This window comes from Rhea americana, unplaced genomic scaffold (assembly GCF_003343005.1).
Source record: "Rhea americana isolate MKP2758 unplaced genomic scaffold, rheAme1 scaffold_120, whole genome shotgun sequence".
Lineage (NCBI taxonomy): Eukaryota > Metazoa > Chordata > Aves > Rheiformes > Rheidae > Rhea > Rhea americana.
In genome coordinates this window covers 2,165,115-2,184,330 of record NW_028185262.1, presented here as the reverse complement: position 1 = coordinate 2,184,330, position 19,216 = coordinate 2,165,115, and the positions used below count along the sequence as shown (strand labels likewise).

Here is a 19,216-nt window from a genome sequence, read left to right as displayed (position 1 = left end):
TTGAACTTATTCACAAATGGGCATTCTCTGTCTTTTAGTTTTGGATTACTGCTGATGCTCCTGCTCTTGCTATTTTCTTCTGGTTGATATATGTATTTTTTAAGCATTGCAGGTTTTAGCATTGTAGTTCCTTCTTTCTAAAGTTAGTCCAGTACCAGATGTGATAATGAAACTTGGCAATAAGAGAGAAATTAGTCCTCTGTCATCAGTGGAAAATCCTTGTCTTGTGAATTTGTTCTAAGGGTGAAATAAGAAAAAGCAACTGGTTTGACTAAAGAGTACAAAGTGTGGGACTTGAAAAGCTATGTTAAAAATGAGAAATGGAAAAAAAAAAGTTGTAAAGGAAAGCACTGTTTTAACCTTTGTCATTGGGGTAGCAGTTGTATTTAAGCAGGGGTCAGATCAGTCAAACTTCCTGTTGAGCACAACCCAGGATGGGTTGTTTTCTGTTTCTGTTTGTTTATCTAGGTTAGCTCCTAGCTAACCCTAGTATGATATATAATGTATGAGATTTCTGATGCCCTTTTCCAAAAGAAAGAAAACTATCACTTCTTTCTTAAAGCTGAAGCTCCAGTAGGTGTGTAATTCAACTTTGTATTTGGTCTTTGAGAGCACAGAGAATTGCCTAATGATTTCAGTTCTGAATTTCATTGGACTCTGATACAATTACAACATCATAAATCAAAAAATGAAATCTACTTGGTGAGAGGCAAAGAAGAGCAGTCCTTTTCGTTGAAGAAACAGCTGAACCTTCCCTAGCACTTTGCCTAGAGAGCCTACAAGTCATAGAGATGTTCTTGCTGTAAATCTTCTTGTGAGTCCAGTCTGTGGACGAAGAAATAGGCCTCAATCAAGTCAAGCTGTCTTCAGCTGCGGTGTAGAAAAACATTCTCTTTATTTATATTTTGTTTGTTCCCCCCGCCCCCCCATGGTTGCCTGTCACAAGAAAACCAGGATTATGGCACTGATTTGCTTTTATGTGGCTACACACTGATCTCACCCCCTTTGCACAGGCTGAAAATGAGTGGGCCGGGATTGCAGTGGGGCTGCTTGTGAAGGCAGGGTGTGGTGAGTGATCTCTTGGATATGCTCAGCTGACTGGATTTATTTCAGACTGGACAGGGCAAGGGTTTGGAGAATGTGCTGCGAGGAGCAGTRTTGCTGGGGATGATGAAACATAACCTGATCTTTGCTATCAGTTCTGGGTCCCATTGCCCTGGAATTCTTGCTGTGGTTTTGACAGGAACAGAACAATTTCCCACATCCTTCCTGTAGGCTTTAACTATTAGAAAAGCATGAAAACTAACCTGTCTGGCTGATGACTTTGACTAACTTCTGTCCTCATGTTGCATGTTCTGCTGCTCTGCCTTTGTATATGCCTCGTCTTGGGAGGGGAGAAACGGACACTAACATGAGGCGGTAAGAGGCAGCCTAGCGGACGCAAGCTTGACTCTACTTTGCCTGTTGAAAGCTTGTGACTGGAGCTCAGTTATATGTGGCCAGCTCCCCTCCTTATCGGCAGTGTGCTGGTGTTTTATGATAGTGGTGGCTTCTATAGGAAAAAAATAGGCACCTCTTTGCCCTTTTATAAGAAGGTTGTTCTTTCCCATGTAATCCCCTAGAAGCTTTATAGTTGAGCTCTCTTCAGTAGGAAAGGCAGCAAATTCTGTGTTTCAGAAGATGTCTTAGACTGGTGCAGTGGCTCAGAGTTGTTGCTCTCCTGGTGCTCTGTGAGGTTATTTCCACCCTTTCCCATTTTTTTTTAAGATGGAATTTCCTCTGTGCTGCTGAATGTGAACTTACTCTTTCTTGCTGCTGCTGAGACAGAGATCTCCAAAGTGTTTCAGGTTGAGAATGGAGGAAAAAAATTAACAGGAAATCAATTATATGAATTCAGAGAAGTAAGAAGGGAAGGGAAGAGGAAAGAAAGGAGGGAAGAGAAAATATTTCTAGAGAGAAGTCAATAATACAAAGGTTATTTGCTGAAACTGTTACTAGAACTAGGATTTTTGGCACAGGTTTTGCCACCTCAGCACAAAGCTGATCTTTCCAGGTCTGCATGTGTTTGTTTAATGTGACGTCTCTTGTGTAGCACCATGTACAGCAGCCACAAAAGAAAGTCTCCACTCAGCGAGTATCTGTCGACATGGATGGATCAAAGGGGAGGGTACATTAGCCAAGAGTGTGATGATCCCCTCTACCCTTAGAAGACCTGGGAAGAATCTTTTTCTCTGAAGAGAAAGTTTGTGGCTGACAGTCCTGAGCTTGAGACTGTTGGAAAGGTGCTGTTGAACTGTAGAAGTTCAGCAGATGACACAGGGCTGTGCTGCTTTTTTCCTACTTATGAATCATCTGGTACCTAGCAGAAAAACTGCCTTTTGAGTCTTCTTGCTGAAGCTGTCATTTTTACCATGCTAGCCTGCGCTAAACTTACTTGAGTTTTTTTTGTTTGTGGTTTTCTCTCTCCTTCCCCCACCCCCTCTCCCCCTGCAGTTAATACCAAATTAACTGTAGCACACAGGCTGTTTGAGCGCTCTCTGTCCCTGGCAGTGTGCATCTTTAAGATGACAGTTAACAGAAGTGTTTTGAATCTATGTGTGATCTCTGACCACTTCTTTGGGGAGTGCCAGGCTGGAGAGATGGTGGGGCCTTGTGGTTGTGTTTAGCTAGTCAAATGTATTAAAAATGAGGGTTACCATTTTACAGTGGGGAGAGGAGAGGGATTGCAGGAGGTAATGCATCAAGTGAGGAGCAAGTTTACTAGGGAAAATTTGTTTAAAACTCTAGCATAATCCTGTTCTCTAAAGTACAAGCTTCAAAGGTGATTGCAGAGGCAACTGAGGAATGAACTTCTACTGTTGTTTCTGCCAGTACAATACTTACCAAGCCATCAGCACTGTCATACAGTGGATGGAGTTCATGGATGGGAGAGTAGAATTGGCTTTTAACTTCTGGAATGATAGTTAATAACACAGCAGTGCAGGACTTGGGGGATAGACAGATAACAGAAAAGATGTGAATGTGCTTTCAGGGAAGGCAGTTCAGCAGGGAAGGAGAAGTTCTGTCTTGTCATCTTTCAAAGTAGCAGGACAGGTGAAGGTGGGACAGACAAAGGAACTGAGTGTCATAGCTCTTGGGGTYTGCCCACAGCTCTCTGATACTGTAAAGTTTGACCTTAGGATCCTAAGTCGTTAGCTAGGACTGCTTCTATTTCTGGATTTGCAGACTGCCAGTAATGATGCTGGTCTGTGGTGCCTTGCAGAGGATTAAGGAAAAAATGATTAATCGTGTCTTTTGTTGGTGTTGGATTCTGAAGCTAAAGAGTCTGTACAGTCCCTTGACATAAAGGTGTATCAGGCTTTCTCTAGTCTTAGACTGTGAGGTTTTTTAGATAGGGGCCCTGTTATTATTATTTTTTTTTCCCTGTAGTTGAAATTAAATCATTGGCTGTAATTTCTGATGATCTTGGAAGCTAGAAAGGTAATTAATGTTGTAATACATGTTTTCTGTCTTTATCCAATGATGCTATGTATTGTTGCAGCGTCTTGATTTCTTCTGCGGATCTACTAAAGCTTAAAAGAAAAATCGTGAAATCTAATCCRGCTTCATACTACACTGTTTTGAAGGTGCTTATTATCTTGATACAAGATAGTGGTTTTGGTCCTCCCTACTGTAATGACTATATGGAGCAGGGGCAGATGGCACTTACTCCACTGTGTAATACAGTGTTTCTGATGATGATAATTTGCTGTAATGAGTTGGAAGTAGTAGTGCTGGGGCCTAATGGAAGGGATATGYTTTTTAAATTCTGACTTGCAACTGAGTTAATGTTGCTTTTTTGTCTCTGCYGTGGTTGTCTTGTGCTGTGCCTGACCTGGACCAGAAAGAAGGCAGGCTGTTCCAGTCCATGACCTCTATGATGAGGTTCGCCATGTATGACAACATCACACACACTACTGCCCTGGTGACAGCACTGGATAATGTGACAACTTTGTCCCCAACAACAACACAGGCAATCAATGACACCAACATCACTGTGCCGCACAAATGCCTGCTGTTGCTTTATGAAGACATTGGGAAATCCAGGTGAGAAGGAGAAGCTGGGACCAGATACTGTCCCTGGCCCAAGGGAAAGAGCTTTCTTTCTCAGAGGTTGGGTGAGATGGGATTGGAGCTGATTCCTGATCTTCAGCATCTAGAAGACAAGGTAAATGCTTTTGTTTTATTTACCCCTTGCAGAGTCCGCTACTGGGATCTCTTGCTCCTGGTTCCCAATGTGCTTTTCCTCATGTTTCTTCTCTGGAAGCTGCCCTCTGCCAGGGCCAAAATCCGAGTCACTTCCAGCCCAATCTTCACTACATTCTACATACTAGTGAGTACCACTATATGCTTTTGAACTGGCTGGAGGAGTGACAGTTTTTTGTTACAGCTCATTAACAGTATCACTTAACCATTGGAGAGAACCTAGATCAGATCTCCACAGGGATAAAGATCTACTGTGTATCATAAGATGCAGGTGTATCATAAGAAACAGTCATAGGGGCATGTGCTTCTGCCCCCCACTGTCTGAATTCTAATTTTCATAGATTCTGGGAATGTCTATATCTGGATTTGGGTGGATTTTGTTCTGCTGTGGTCATAGTTGTGGTGTTTGCTTTGTTTTTGCTTTGTCATCTTTGTCTTACGTTTTCCTGGCACATTGGAGGAAGTTGCATGTGAAATGAGACCAGCTTCTTTCTGAGACAGTGAAGGTGAAACAGTGGAGAAAGATTTGTGTGAACCTGTTGGGAAGCTGCTTCATCTGCTGTAGAAAACAGTATTCTGGTTAGTCCAGGCATGTAGAAACCCAACCCTGTTAGCAGCCGCTTTGATATGATGGGAAAGAAACTCATTTGGGGATGTTCTCATTGCAGCTTAAAATAGAAACAGAATATGTAGGCAATACAGTCACGGTTCTCAAACATGTAAGATCTCTTCTCTGTTCCCTTCTCCCAATTAAAAAAGGTACAAGCAGCTTCTGATCAGTTCAAGGGGACCTCTATAGTAGTGTCTGAGCACTCATTCTGATTAACTGTGGTATTGCTCATGAGGCAATGGAAGTGAAGCTAAGGACTGACCTGGATTTRTGTAGAAATGTCCTTCAGAAGCCTTATCATGGGTACATTTTAGATCCTAGCTTGTCTTAACATAATGTAACGTGCCTGCTCTTTCTCAGTGAGATTAGTACGGATTGTGTAAGTAAATGTGTGTTTGAGTTGTGTTAGATGAGTAGTATTTTTCTTCAGACTATGTACAGGTATGAGCATGGCAAAACTCGAGAAGTATCAAAAACAGTGCCTGTCTGGTGAGAGGTCCTGTTAGCTCTTATGTTCAGAATATTGGCATTAGGCTGGTGCACAGTTTTGGATAACCAGGTACCTAAAATGCTTCAAACTCTTTAAAAAATACTATTAGTCATTTCCAGTTTGAGTTTAAATTTTCTATTATGTTTCCAGTAACGAAGTAAGAAGTTCACGAAGAAGTTAGTGCCAAAGGCTTTGGAAAGCAAAACTCCTGAGAAACCAAAGCGGGGGGTGAGGGGGAAGTGAACTGACTGTATGCTGTTGGCTTTCTCAAAACAGAATGAGAAGCAGAAAGTGATGCAACAGCCTTGGAGGGAAATGCTTTTCACTCAGTTTGATCTTCTGGAGTATGTTATTGGGAAATGAGGATGAAAAGGATTTTTGTGAGGATTTCCTTTCAAACAGTTTTTTGTCACATCTCCAGGGAGTGCTTTCTGGTGGTCAGCGATTAAAGCTAAGTAAATAGAAGAGTCTTTTCCTACTTGGAGAAGAAACAAAGAGGGTGTGTTTTCTTCTCCAATAAGTTGTTGCTGCTATAGAACAGCATTATATTCAGGGACTTTGTCACTGTTTTCTCCCAGGGACTTCCACCCCAGAAGGGAATATCACATTCTTGTCTCATGCTGTTTTCATTGCYCCTTCCTTTAAGGGGAAACATTCTACTGCAGGTGGTTTGCTTATAGGTGCAGTTCTCAAACCACCTTGCAATCAGTCTGGACTCTTTCCAATTTGTGATAAATTTAGCTGTGTCATTTACAGAGCATTATAATAAATTAGCACATGACTCTAGTGATTTTTATGTGAGAAAATCTGTCTTTTCAGAGGCTAAGTCTTCATTGCACTGTGAAGGATGGAAATATCCAACTGAGCTCTTAATTGCTTAATATGGCTATGACAGCACAGGGGCTGGTAAATTAGACTTTCTGAGCTCCATGCTGTCACGCTTAAATAGTACATGCGCTTACTTGGGTATCTTTGTGTTGCACTGCACTGCAGGGTAAGAGACTTCAAAGCTTTTGACTGCAGCTGGTTGTCTTCTGTATTCCTGAGCATTGTCAGTGCTGAGTGAAGGAAGATTTCACCTTTATCACAGATCTAAGTGTGGTAGTTAATGTCAAGTGGCTTTGCTTATCTGATATGTTTGGTTTATTTAGTCATACCAAGCATTAGATCTTGTAATTTGGAGGGATGTATTTTTGTTTTAATTTTCTCCTTTCCCCAGACCCTGTGGACTGAATGGTGGGAAGGCTCTCTGCTGTTAAAGGCCTTTATAATAAAGAGTGGATGAGACCTTTTCAGAGCTGTTTAATCTGTCATTTGAGGGAATTTGTTCCTTCCTAGACTCTTAAGTCTAGGAAGGCCCAAGGAATCCTCTTGCCAGTTTCAGCAAATTAGCTTGAATCTGACTTGAAGTCCTCTGTACCTGTTACCAGGCTTCAAAGCTGACCTGGAAACTGTATTCCAAATGAATTTCTAGTAACTGCTGCATCCCTGCCTGTTGACATCAGCTCACTTTGGTATCTTTTCACTTAGGTATTTGTGGTGGCTTTAGTTGGCATTGCCCGTGCTGTTGTCTCCATGACTGTCAGTGCCTCTGATGCTGCCACAGTTGCTGATAAGGTAGGTACAACACTGACTTCAGAGGCTCTACCTCATGCAGTGCTTCTGTTTCTGCTTCCCTTTTATATGAATTCGGGAAGAATGTTTTATTTGCAGTACTCATAGCTTTGTGTACTATGGAATCCTGTTCTGATAATTGTATCTAAATGATCACAACATCCGGGGCTGTAAAACAGTGAACTTTCTAAATTGTACATGCAGATAGTGGCAGAAAAACTTTCTCCTGCAAAGAAGGAACGACTCTTTTGCAAGAACTAAACATTCAAATACCTTAAAAGGATAAGCAACACCTGGTCTTTGTCATTCTTGCTTTTGTGTGTGGCTCTTGGAAAAATACTTTTTTTATCTTACTGAAAGCAAATAAAACAGAATTCCAGCCTGATAGCTGAATGTCCTTGCAGCCACCTTGAGCACAGGGCAAACCTTTTAGCAAACAGGAAATAAGTTTGTACGTGCTGTTCTTTGTAGACATTTGACTTGTAGCAGAGCATCACCTAAAACAAATAGCTCTGTTCTTGATTTGTTGAAGGCAGAAAAGCCACCCTTAGAGTACAGTTTTCTYGCCTTCATTCAATGGGATCAGTGTGGTGCCCTTCTTCTGTGTTACCTGTTGGAGCATTTTACTGCTCTGTTTGTGAGTGGCTGGGTATCTGCGGCACGTTTTCTTTACCTGTGAGTAAATTTAGCTACAGGACTTCAATAATGGAGAAATGTGTGAGAAAGTGCTTTTCTTCGGCTATGTTAGTGTTGCTGCTAAGTACTCCTTGCCGGGAAGTCATACAGTAGGGCAGATACTCTGTCAWTTTTTCCTGTAGACACATTCTGTTATGTGTCTATTATGTGTGTTATTCTATTTATTTTGAGATGTTAGAAGTGTGATTATGTTTTCTTAAGTGTCTCGCCAAATGCCTTTTAAAATACTGTGTATCCGCCAGAGAGTGCTGTTCAGAGAAAAAAGGATTGAGCCAGGATTCTGGGATCTAGGCCTAGGTTTGCCACTAGTTTATTGCGTAATTCTTCCTAAAAGTCACTTAACCTGCTGTTTGTTTTCTTTTGTCCACTAAATGAACCATGGGAATGAAAATGACCAGCTGGAAAGAGGGAATGTTTTACAATTTGCTTTACATTTTGGGGCTAGTGGCTTTGGAGGACAGCAGAATACTGACTTTTCTCAGTCATAAGTTTATTGCAGATGTTACTGCTTTAAGAACTGACCCTGTTTGCTATACTTCTAAGATCTTCTTGGGTTAGTGGCTCTTAGGAGTACACCAGAAAGGACACATCCATTATGAGTGGCAAAGCCTCAAGTGTGGCAAGCCATGGACACTTCCTTTCTCCAGAGGCATGCTATTTGCTTGCTACCACACATTAGTTCTGTTTTGTASGCTGAGTCAGACACTGAGACAAACATATAATTAGCATGAGGAAGATTTGTGGAAATGCTCTACTCCATTCAGAGGCTGCCATCTCGTGGAGCAGAGAGTAGAGTTTAGCTGTATTATCTTACGATTGGTTTCACATTCCTCCTAATCATGCCTGTCTGGTTTCTCTTATTCCMTCAGATCCTGTGGGAGATCACAAGGTTCTTCCTTCTGGCCATTGAGCTGAGTGTGGTGATCCTAGGCCTTGCCTTTGGTATGTGTCAGAAAGCCTTTGAGTGTTTTGAATGTTTCCTATTCCACTGCTTTCCACAGAGGCTGTGTCTGTAAGTTGGTGTGAATGCTGGTACTATAAAGTGGAAAATCTCTAGAATAAATACAGAGGACAAATTCAACAGTTTTTGTTAGAAATGGCTGAAAGCCTGATCATCTTCACAGTTCTTCTGACTTGTGCAGTTTCAAAGTTTATATGTGCATTTTTTTCCACTTGCATGCACATTGTGAAGGAGGGTACAACTTAAGTGAAGAGGACTTCTATGCATAGATCAGCTGCTGATCTTTGTTTGAACTCCATTTTATGCAAGAAGGACGGTTCTTTTGGCAGTCCTTCTATCCCATTTTGGTTGATTCCGTCCTGGCTTTGTTCAGCCCCTTTAGCCATCCCTGTAGCCTGTTACTCTACTTCCTTCAGTTGTGAAACTAAGGCAGCTGTTTGGAGTACTTCTTGATGTGGGCTGGAAGTGGGAAACTGGTAGGTATGTCTGTCATGCCTACCAGTGGGACATCTGAGTATGAGTTCCTTGTTCTTTAAAGGGCTCATAAAATTATTTAAGTTGGAAGGGACTTCTGGAGGTTGCCTGTTCCACCATAGTCCAGTGCGTGTTCTTCTGAGTATGTAAAGCCTTCTCCCCTACCCTAACTCAATTGCCTATCAACATTTTTTTTCTGAAAAGAAACTCTTCAGCTACTCCGTGTATGTGATAGTGGGGTCATTCCTGATTGTGTGGGTTTTGTTTTTTCTCCCCTCCTTCCCCCTCCTTCTTTTTTTTCTTTTTGCAACGCTGTTGGAAAAACTTAACTGCTTTCTGTGTATTAGTGGGGGCAGAAGGAAAGCAAGTATAAAAAAGCAGATTTTAAAGGTATTGTCTGTGAAAGGCTTAATTCTCCMAACAGAAAAGCAATTTCCAGAGGTTAAATGTACTTTAACTTTCCCCTTGAAGGCTCCTGGAATCTTCCTGTATTGGTTTTGGAAATAATTGATTATTATTATTATTTATTTATTTATTTATTGCCAGGGTTGGGATCACATTCTGATTCACTCCTATATTCCTTATTTCCAGGTCATTTGGAGAGCAAGTCAAGTGTGAAACGTGTTCTGGCAATCACCACAGTGCTGTCTCTGGCATATTCTGTCACCCAGGTAAGTACCCTGGAGCAGAAAAGCTGGTCTTTGCAAAAGAGAGATTTGCTCAGATTTAGGCAGTTAGATGTGGGATTCCTGCTGGGAATGTGGGATAAATGGTAGGTTTGCTCTTTGGATGAGGTTTGGGGGGATGACAAGATGCTTGTGGTGATGCATGAGGATCCTCAGAGCGTATAAGACTAGATATCTGTACTCTTCATGGCATGACTGGCTTAGCCCAGGTCAAGAAATGAAATGGGTTTTAGACAAATAGCCTTGTTTCATGAGTTTTGAAAGAGAAGTAAGAATTTTCATATCTGAGCAACAAGTTTGACTCTTAAGTTCCACCAAAACAAGATGGAGAGAAGCAAAGTGCCCTTGTCAGATAAGGGCAGTGCAGCAAGCCTTTCCAGCTTCTTGTCGTCTTTCTTGCTGAGAGCTCTTGTTTCTCTTTAAACTAGCAGTTGGCTTGCTAGCTCAGTGTATTAGCTCTGTCTCCACCTCTTTACAAACAATGCAGTGTATGTCTAGGTTTATTCTTGGTATGTCAGTGGCCACCCTGTGCCCCTTTATCTGAGGCAGCGCCAGAATAACACACAGATCATTGTTCAGGCTCTTGCATGCAGTACGGCAGTGAGCTGTTTGTTAGCACATGATGCACTGGAGGAGCCTCATTAAACATCAAGTGTGTGAGCTATATATCTGGATTCAATAACTGCTTACAAGTGCCTTTCTCTATTCTGTGTATACKTATACAGATGAACGAGACTATTTCCTTTTCCGACTCTTGCACAAGTGCGTGTGTTTATGTTCTGGATGTTCCAATATGAAAGGTCTACTTTAGAGATGGAAACGGAGGTGGAACTCTCTTAGTCTGTTTCAGAGAGACAGCTGCCTCCATCTGTTCTCTTCCCTTCATTCCACCTCCCTTCCAGGAGGTCATTGATGGTGGTTTCCTTTAGACAGATTCTTGCTGCTCCCCCCCACTATACACACTTGTCTTCAGTTTCTTGCACCTCTCCTATATGAGCTTGACATGACCTAAGCAAGGAAATGGTTGGGCCTTAGTGAGAAGGCAGAGACAGCTGTTATCCAAACTTCTTTAAATGTAGTCACCTTTGTCCAGATGCCCACAGCAGGCAGGGTTCTGACTAATGCAATCTTGATGGTACCACTTCTCTCCTAGGGGACCTTGGAAATTTTGTACCCTGATGCCCACCTCTCAGCAGAAGACTTCAACATCTATGGCCATGGAGGGAGACATTTCTGGCTTGCCAGCTCTTGTTTCTTCTTTCTGGTGAATACTAAACCTGTGTTATACGCTCTGCCTCTTTGAATTTTTAAATGGGACAAGGAGAATGATATGTGTATGGTAAGGCCATAGATTCCCCCCTCCCAATCCTGTTCCTGCAGCATTGATGCTTCTTGTGGGGCAGGGAAGCTGAGTCAGATGACAGTGTTGTGAGGTGATGTAACCTCTGGCAATTGAATTGCAGCTAAACTTAAGATATCTTTCACTTTCTTGTTTCTTGGTGACCAGCCTATGTGTGCTGATGGGGGTGAGGTTTGGAGCCTTCACATCTGCACTGTGTTCAATATTGGGTCTGTGCTCCCCACAGAGCATATAGGGAGTGTCTGACACCACACACCATCCCTACAAGGCTTTTTGAGTTCAGTTACCAAACAGCCATGGAACAGTTAGTTCTTTGTCTCAACAGGTCTATTCCTTGGTGGTGATACTTCCAAAAACTCCTCTGAAAGACCGGATTTCTTTGCCCTGTAAGTGACTGTAGCATGTTCCAGAGTATAGATGGGGACAGCACTAGGATATAGGACAGATGGGATTAAGAGGGTCCTGTATCTGTACTTCAGATAAATAGCAAAGGACTGAAAGTGTGCTGTGCCTTTCAGAGGCCAAGGCAGGGTAAAAGTGACTGCACTGCTACTTCAGTAGTTAAGCCATTACATTAAGAAAACAGAATTACTGCTCAGTTATCGGCACAGGTATAGTATGACTGTCACAGTAAATATATCTTCAGAGAGCCATAAAAATGGCTACTTAATTGTATAGTTTCTTTTGAAATGCATGCATGCATGATGATGTATGTATGCTGGTCACCCACCTGGGAAAGAAAAGCCATGGGCTTTGCAGGCTAGTTGGGAGGTGCTTAGTAAGTTTTGTCTGGGTGCTTACTTTAAGATGCATTGTGCGCTTGGAGTGTGTGTGGTGTTTTTGCTTGGTTGGGGTTTTTTTGTTCTTTGTTTTTCTTGTTTTGTTTTTTGGTCTGAGTAATGTTGGTACCCATGACTGGGTACCTGAGGTAGGGAATATGTGACGCTTGCTACAGGTGTGTGGTGCTCGGCCTGATCTACCCAGTGTTGATCTCTGGGGTACTTAGCTGCCAGCATACTTGCTGCTCTTGCTCAGGTCTCCTGAGCATTTGTCTTAATGCTGCAGATCAGAATGATGCTGCTTCTGGTTCAGCTGTGTTTCTTTATGTCCAAGTTTGACTGACAGTGGTTCCAGATGTTTGCCTGTAATATCTCTGCATATGTTGCCATGATGCTCTGTTTTAAGATCCGTCTGTGTGTCTTGTGGGTGTACATGTACAGGAGAGCATGGCTTAGCCCATTTTGTCAATTCTGGCAGCATGGAACAGAAACATGCAGTCATAACTCTTCAGGAATTCCTAAGCAGCCTAGATGGTGAGATGTTTCCATTGGTTTTACCATCTCCATCAAACAGGACCTGCTGTTTGTGCTGAGCTAGTGCTGATGAAATTGAGCTTCATCCTTGTGTCCATGTCTTTCTTACAGCCAGGAAGAGTTTTTATGTTTATGCTGGAATTTTGGCTCTACTGAACCTGGTGCAGGGACTGGGCAGTGCCCTCCTCTGTGTGGATATCATAGAGGGACTATGGTATGTATCCTGGGGGAGGAGGTCTGCAGCTCAGTTTCCCATGAAGCATATGAGTATTCTTCAGCATGACCTCTCTTGAGAAAACAGCTTTTGTGATTCCTAAGGAGGAATAAAGCTGTTGGGTCTGTTTTTCTTACGCCTAAAGATTTCGAAGTGCTCAGGAAACTTGCAGTGGAAAGGTATAGGGAGCTGGATACTCTGCACTGATCTTGAGGTGGTGAGTGAGGGTAATAGTTTGACCATTGGCTCTGTCATTGGTTTATACTTCATAGTTAATAAGCAAGAGATTGGCCATTTCCTAGAAACAGCATGGATGCTCTTTGTCATATCTGCAGGGACCAATGTGGGTCATTTCTGTGGGTCAGAATTGGGAGCACAGAGATTCTACTCTCGCTCAAACCTTGGGACTTGACATGGTCCCCTCCCCACCACCCCCAAATGTTTAGGAGCAGCAACACATTGATAGTAGTGTCTATTACTTTGCATTAGTCTAAGTTTCTTTATTGCAAGGGTTTTCTTCTGCTCTGCTCAGACACTCCAGAGGGAAATGGGATCACTTCTTTTGGGCAGATGTTGCTGGGGTGATTTAGCTGTACTGTGTGCGGATGCTAAATTCCTTGATACTCCCTTTTGCCTTTTACAGTTGTGTTGATGCTACCACATTCCTTTACTTCAGCTTCTTTGCACCTCTCATCTATGTGGCCTTCCTAAAAGGCTTCTTCGGGTGAGTAACCAGGAACAGCTGTTTATAAAAGTATATATTACTGTTTAATTGTTCTGTTCCCAAGTTTTCCCCATTTGTAGAATAAAAGCAGTGGCTAGAATGCCACCTAGAGAACCATTTTTTTATTGCTGTTATTACTTGCTGTTTTCCTTGTGTGACCTCAGGCCAGGCAATTCTATCTAAGACTCCTTCGTGTGCAAAGTAGAGCTGATAATTATATTCTTCTTGAATATTCCTGAGGATCAGTTCTTAAGTGTCTGCATCTGTTATGCAAAATTTTGCTGCTAAGATTGATAACTATTTACTTAATGAGAGACTGAGTCCTGGAAGATTAAGTGGTCTCCTGGGTGGGATTTTTGACAGCTCCATAGAGAGTCTGGGAGTTAAGTAACCCAATGGCTGTTACCAGTCCTTTTGCTGGGAGCTCCTCTGAATGGTGAGTGGCTTGCTGGACTACTGTAAAAATGCTCAGAAGCACAATTCCTGAGTCAGGGTTGCCACCATGTGGCCACTCTGGAGAGGTGCATCTTGATAGGGGGAAAAAAATTGTTTCAGTGCAAGAAGCTCTATCTTTTATTGTCCATGAGCAGCAAACTGTAATCTTTAGAGCACTTTATGTTCCTAATTATTTTAAACTATCAGAACGTGCCTCTACAATCTGCAGACACTGTTTGTTTCTGATTTCAGGAGTTAGATGGAAACTGCTGATCCTCAGGTGTTCCTGATGCCCATGAATGGCACTTAAGGCAAAATCCTGTTCTGTTGTAGCTAGGCTGTCATGAGTCCAATGGAGTTTGGATGTGTTCAGTAGTTCAGAACTCCCAAGGATGAGCTCATGATTATTTTCCCACCTTGGAGTCTGGATTCTCCCATTTTTATTTTGCCTGAATAGCCTGATCTGAAGCCAGAATTGGCATTAGGTTTCAGTTCTGAAACTTACCAACTTACCTCSTGGAGTAATTGCCATGAAGTAATGCAAAGAGTTCTAGGGCCTGAATGTAAAGTTTCTTATTGCTGCTACTGAGTTTCAGTTAAGGATAGGTGGCTACAATGGGATTCTGCATTGCTTAAACAAGTATTTTAAATCTTTAATGACTCCAGGTCTGAGCCAAAGATCCTTTTCTCCTACAAATGTCAAGTGGATGAACCTGAAGATGTAGATGTGCACCTACCCCACCCCTATGCTGTTGCCAAGAAGGAAGGAATGGATTCTGGTTTTTACTCGAGCACTCAGATTGACACTGCAGCCTACCTGGATGATGTAGCCTCTATGCCGTACCATGTGGGCAGCATCAACAGCATAGACAGTGACCGCTGGAAAGCCATCAATGCCTAAGGCAGTGCAGCCCCCTTCACACGATGCCTCGTTCCTTTCCTTCCGAACTCCCAGATACCACAGCCGTTAGGATGTCCATTGGAAATCAGTCCTTGGCTATCTGCCATGGCTTTTTCCTTCTTCCTTAGGACTTCCTAAACTTATTGTGGAACAGTTGGCAGCCCCAAACCCCTTGGAAAGGGTGTTTTCTGTTGCTACCCAAGAACAACCTGGAACAGTTTTGTTCATAAACCTGTAAGCACTGAATATTCCTGATCCTCCGTGTTCCAGATGCTAATATGACCCAGAAGACGGGCCTGACTGGTACGCCTTCCTTTTCAGTGACTGAAAGCACTTCTTTGCCCATTAGGGAGCAGCACTTAGAGATGAGGGTGTTGATTTGACTGCTGTATTGTGCATATATAGAAAGTGTTCAGTGCTTGGAGCCAAAGATGGTCTTCCTGGACATTCTCAAGCAGCATAGTTGCATGGATCTTGTCATAATGTAGTTGCATAGGCTCCTAGTGACAGCAGTGTCTGGAGAGGGAAGCTGGTCAGCTGTGTTCTCCAGTTTCAGCTAATACTGATGAAAATCRTGAATGGCAGTTTCTGGGGATTAAAAGGAGCATTGAGAGTGTGTGGGAGTGTGGGAAGGAGAAGAGATATGAAGAGAATTGTTCCGAGTTCCCTGGGACTATTTTGGGGTGCACTAGTTAGTAGATAACAGCATGGACAACCTGACAGAAGGACAGGCAGAAAGAAGAACAGGCAGTCATGCTGACTAGCTGAGCAGAAGCAGCTGTGAAACAGTCTCTGCAGACTGTGCTGCAGCTGAACTCAGTGAAATACAAGTAAGGACACTGAATCAAGGCTGATTTCTAAGAGTAAAACATGTTAGGTGAGTGTTCCACACATCCACCCTGCTTCATGGATCTAGCAAGGCCTTGGAAGGGGGTTGTAAAGGACAGCTCCGGGACATCTGACTGCAGATGAAGGCTCCAGAGAAATTCAGATGCCTGAGGCAGAGCAGAAGTCCATGATTAATCCCAGCTGCCAGTGATGGGAGAGCTCTCAAACACAGTGGAACTGCTAGAATTGAGCCAACTAGTGTTCTAGGTTGGGAGATAGGTGGGAGAGGGTCACTGCTACCGCTTCTGTGGCAGCGTTCTCTTATGCCGCAGTTCAGGTGTCTGGATTTCTACTGGCCTGAATAGGCTTTATGGCTTGATGCATTGAAAATACTTCTGTGCATGTGAAAGGTGGTTCATTTAAAGACTATCTGGAACTTCCTATTATCCCCTTCCYCTCTGGAAAGGGACTGTCTGAACTGCCTGGCATGCAGTTCCAAGGCACTGTGGTCCGATCCAGGGACTGTTCAGCTGAAAACTGCATCAGACTGGCTTCTGGGACTTACTGTGCTCTCCAAGGATAAAGAGGCTTACTCCTCTAGCTTTGGGGGTGCTTTCCTACCTGAGTCCTCCAGGTAGGTGGAGATCTGCTATAACCTATGGCAGCTTTCTATTAGAGGTGGCAGAATGAGGGAATATGAAACACTTGGGGACTGTGTGCATCTCTTGCCCAACGCTCCTGTTCCTGAAGAAGAATATTGAGGTAAGAATTCTGGGGAAATCTTTGTGGAAGGTGCAGTGATAGTTCGGATCACGCAAAACACTGCTACTAGGTAGTAGCATTTGCTACCAGATGTTCCTGCAGTAAGGAAAGAAACAGTTTGGGTAGGAGCACAAAGTGCACATTGGTTGCCAAAACTATGCAGGCCCTTTGTGTATCTTCTTTGTTAATGAGCAATGCAGCTTCTCTGTTCTGCTGCCTGTGGACTTTGCCCTGCAGGCTTCCATGTAGCATTGACACCTTAAAAACAAACAGCCTCCCCCTCATTTTTAAATAATTTTTAATTTACTTTTAAGGAAAAAAGGCTTCCATTTTTCCATGTGTTTGAGCTGAATTTATACCATGTGGTTCAACAGCCTTTCACGTTTCCCATCCATGCAATGACTGTGTAAGGGGTGGACAAGCAACTGGCCAGGTGAACTTTTTACCACATCAGAAAAGTGTTCTATGCTTCTCCCATCACTTGCTGTGAACAGGCCTGAGCCACACTTAATTGCTTACTGTAAAAGGGATGGATGACATGGTGCCTGAATTGCCCTGCTGCTGGCTCTAATGCTGCTTACAACACTGATAGTGAGCTGCTCTTAGCCTCTATGGGGAGACCTGTAAAGCTTCCCTGCAGCTGGTGGGCCTTGGAAATGGCCAAGAGATGTAAAAGTCTTGAAGTGGTTCAGGAATAAAGGAACAAATGCTTTCCCATTCCCAAGGAGYATTTGCTGACTCTCATAACACCTTGAACTTGAAAGGACTTACCTGCCCTCCTTGATGATGTGAGGAGCAGGTTATGAATTTGCCTTTTTATCAGCTAAATTCAGTGCTGAAGGATCACCAAAGCAGGTGGTCAATATGTCCATCCTCTCCTTTGGTGGCAGGACTCCAGCATTTCTGGAGTGTCCCACATTCTGCTGCTGAGGAGTTTCTGCACTAGGTCATAGACTGACCTTCCTCCTGTTGTATTTTTATGTATATAAATGCCTTGGGCCATATTCACAATGGTTCTTGAGCAGAAGTGTGTTATGTGTTGGGGGGGATGCAAAGAGACTATAGAGTAAATGTATATTTTTGTTTGTAAAATAAAAAAATAAAATTAAATTTGGCATAAATAGTCATACTTTCTTTCTCAAGTGACTTACCATAAGGGGGGAATATTTCTTGGTTATTTTTCTTTAAAAATCAAAAAAATAAAACCCTGAACAGATATGGCCGCTATTAATGGAATGACAGAGTCAGACTTTGGGTTCTTGAAAGTATATTCTTAGAACAGCAGATGATTCTGCAAAGTGTGGTCTCCAGATCCAAGTAATTAAATCAGTGAAGCTTTCACTCTTCTCCTGCCATTAACTAGATCTAGCTGTACCCTGACCAGTCCAGCATCGGGGTCTCTGCTCATATGGAACTATGAACTGACTGTTGTACACCTTTATTTTTCCTTTTGGCCTTTGAAGTGAACTCTGTGTATTTGGACTGACTTTTCTGGCTGAATCCGGACAGAATAGCCCTATGTAACAGCTAAGTGAGCTGGCAGTGTTGGGGRGTATGGGCTGGGGAGGTGGAGTGAGCTTTGTCTCTAGCTTTAGAGCTAGAGACGTTCATGCGATAATACTAACCTTAGCTTACCRTGTTCTTGCCAGCCTACCCCCAAAAAACTGTAGTGGTTGCCCAAGGGGACACTTAACCGTAGCATCATGTGCTCCTATTTGYATAGACAGAGAAAAGAGTTTTTGAACTACTGTACAGCTGCTCTGACACCATCACAATTGCTTCCATCTCCCTGTTTTGAGGTTCTTGGAGATTGCAGGAAAACACTGCCGTAGATATGAATTGCATTTTTATTTGTCTTTGCATACTCTCCTTTCTGCCACGTTTGCATCCTTGCAGATATTGCCTGGCACCTCGTTGGAGTTATGCCTAGAGTTGGAAACAGTCTAAAGAAGAGAGATGGAATAATTAAAGTTATGGGATGATTTTTGTAGGGGAAGCAATTACATGACTGAGAACCCATAAACCTGGAAGAGTAATGGTAGAAGTCCATGTGATCCTCAGAGGATAGAGGAGGCAAACAGGCAGTAACTGTTCACGGGCTCTTTCAGCACAAAAAGTGGGAGCCATCAAACGAGTGTACCCCCCACCCCACCATGGCTCTGTGTGACCTGCAGCACAGCCTGACGCTCTACCTGGGACCTCTGAGTGCCTCTCAGAGCAAGTAATGTTACAACTGTTGAGTCTTTGCTGGCTCAAAGGAGATAATTAATTTTGCCCATAAAGCAATTGCTGTAAAATTGACTAATTCATATTGACTGTAACCTGTATTTGTTTTTAATCACTGGAGAAGCGTGAACTGAAAGGTGGTGATGACGTGCTCCCTCAAGCGTTACAGAGAAACGGCGGATATAAGGATGGACGTTGGGTTCCTGATGGGCTGAGGGGATGTTTTGCCGAGATGATTGGGGGGGGAGAATTGGCTGGACCCCCCCACAAGAGCTTGTTGCCCGGAGGTTCTTCCACAGCCTGCAGCGTCTTGGTCGTGCACAGCGGTTGCTTGTCTGTCTCATCCCGTTTTCCTGAATGTAAAGGAGCGTCTTGGAGTGAAGCTTTACACTTCCCAGTTTCATTTATTTTCGGTGTGCTCATTTCTGCTGCTTTGCTGTTTTCCTCCCTTAATTTCTGCCCAGTAAAGAAGCCTTCTGTGTTTAACGTATCGAAGTAAGAGTTTAAGGGGCAGTTTGGTTAAAAAGCTGGTGAGGTTGGCAAGGGCCTCTGCGCTGCAGAGGGAGGAAGGCAGCTGCGGGCGAGCCGGCGGGTAGAAACTGCCTCTGAAGGTGGTTTGCTGCAGGCGTTTACTATCGAGGGTGGCTTTCCTGGTCAGCCCGCTCGGATTGCTTTGT

The 19,216-nt window shown here is 43.1% G+C and overlaps 1 protein-coding gene across 1 annotated transcript; it reads left to right on the top strand.

Moving 5' to 3' along the window:
• Positions 1 to 3,500: 3,500 nt before the first annotated feature.
• TPRA1 (transmembrane protein adipocyte associated 1) lies at positions 3,501 to 17,423 on the top strand. The gene is made up of 11 exons (XM_085324325.1): positions 3,501 to 3,626; positions 3,884 to 4,086; positions 4,240 to 4,372; positions 6,876 to 6,962; positions 8,525 to 8,597; positions 9,682 to 9,761; positions 10,930 to 11,040; positions 11,462 to 11,522; positions 12,561 to 12,663; positions 13,307 to 13,387; positions 14,489 to 17,423. Exons 1-11 carry the CDS (start codon positions 3,528 to 3,530, stop codon positions 14,721 to 14,723), a joined length of 1,266 nt encoding a protein of 421 aa, XP_085180451.1. The 5' UTR covers positions 3,501 to 3,527; the 3' UTR covers positions 14,724 to 17,423.
• The last annotated feature ends 1,793 nt before the right edge of the window (positions 17,424 to 19,216 follow it).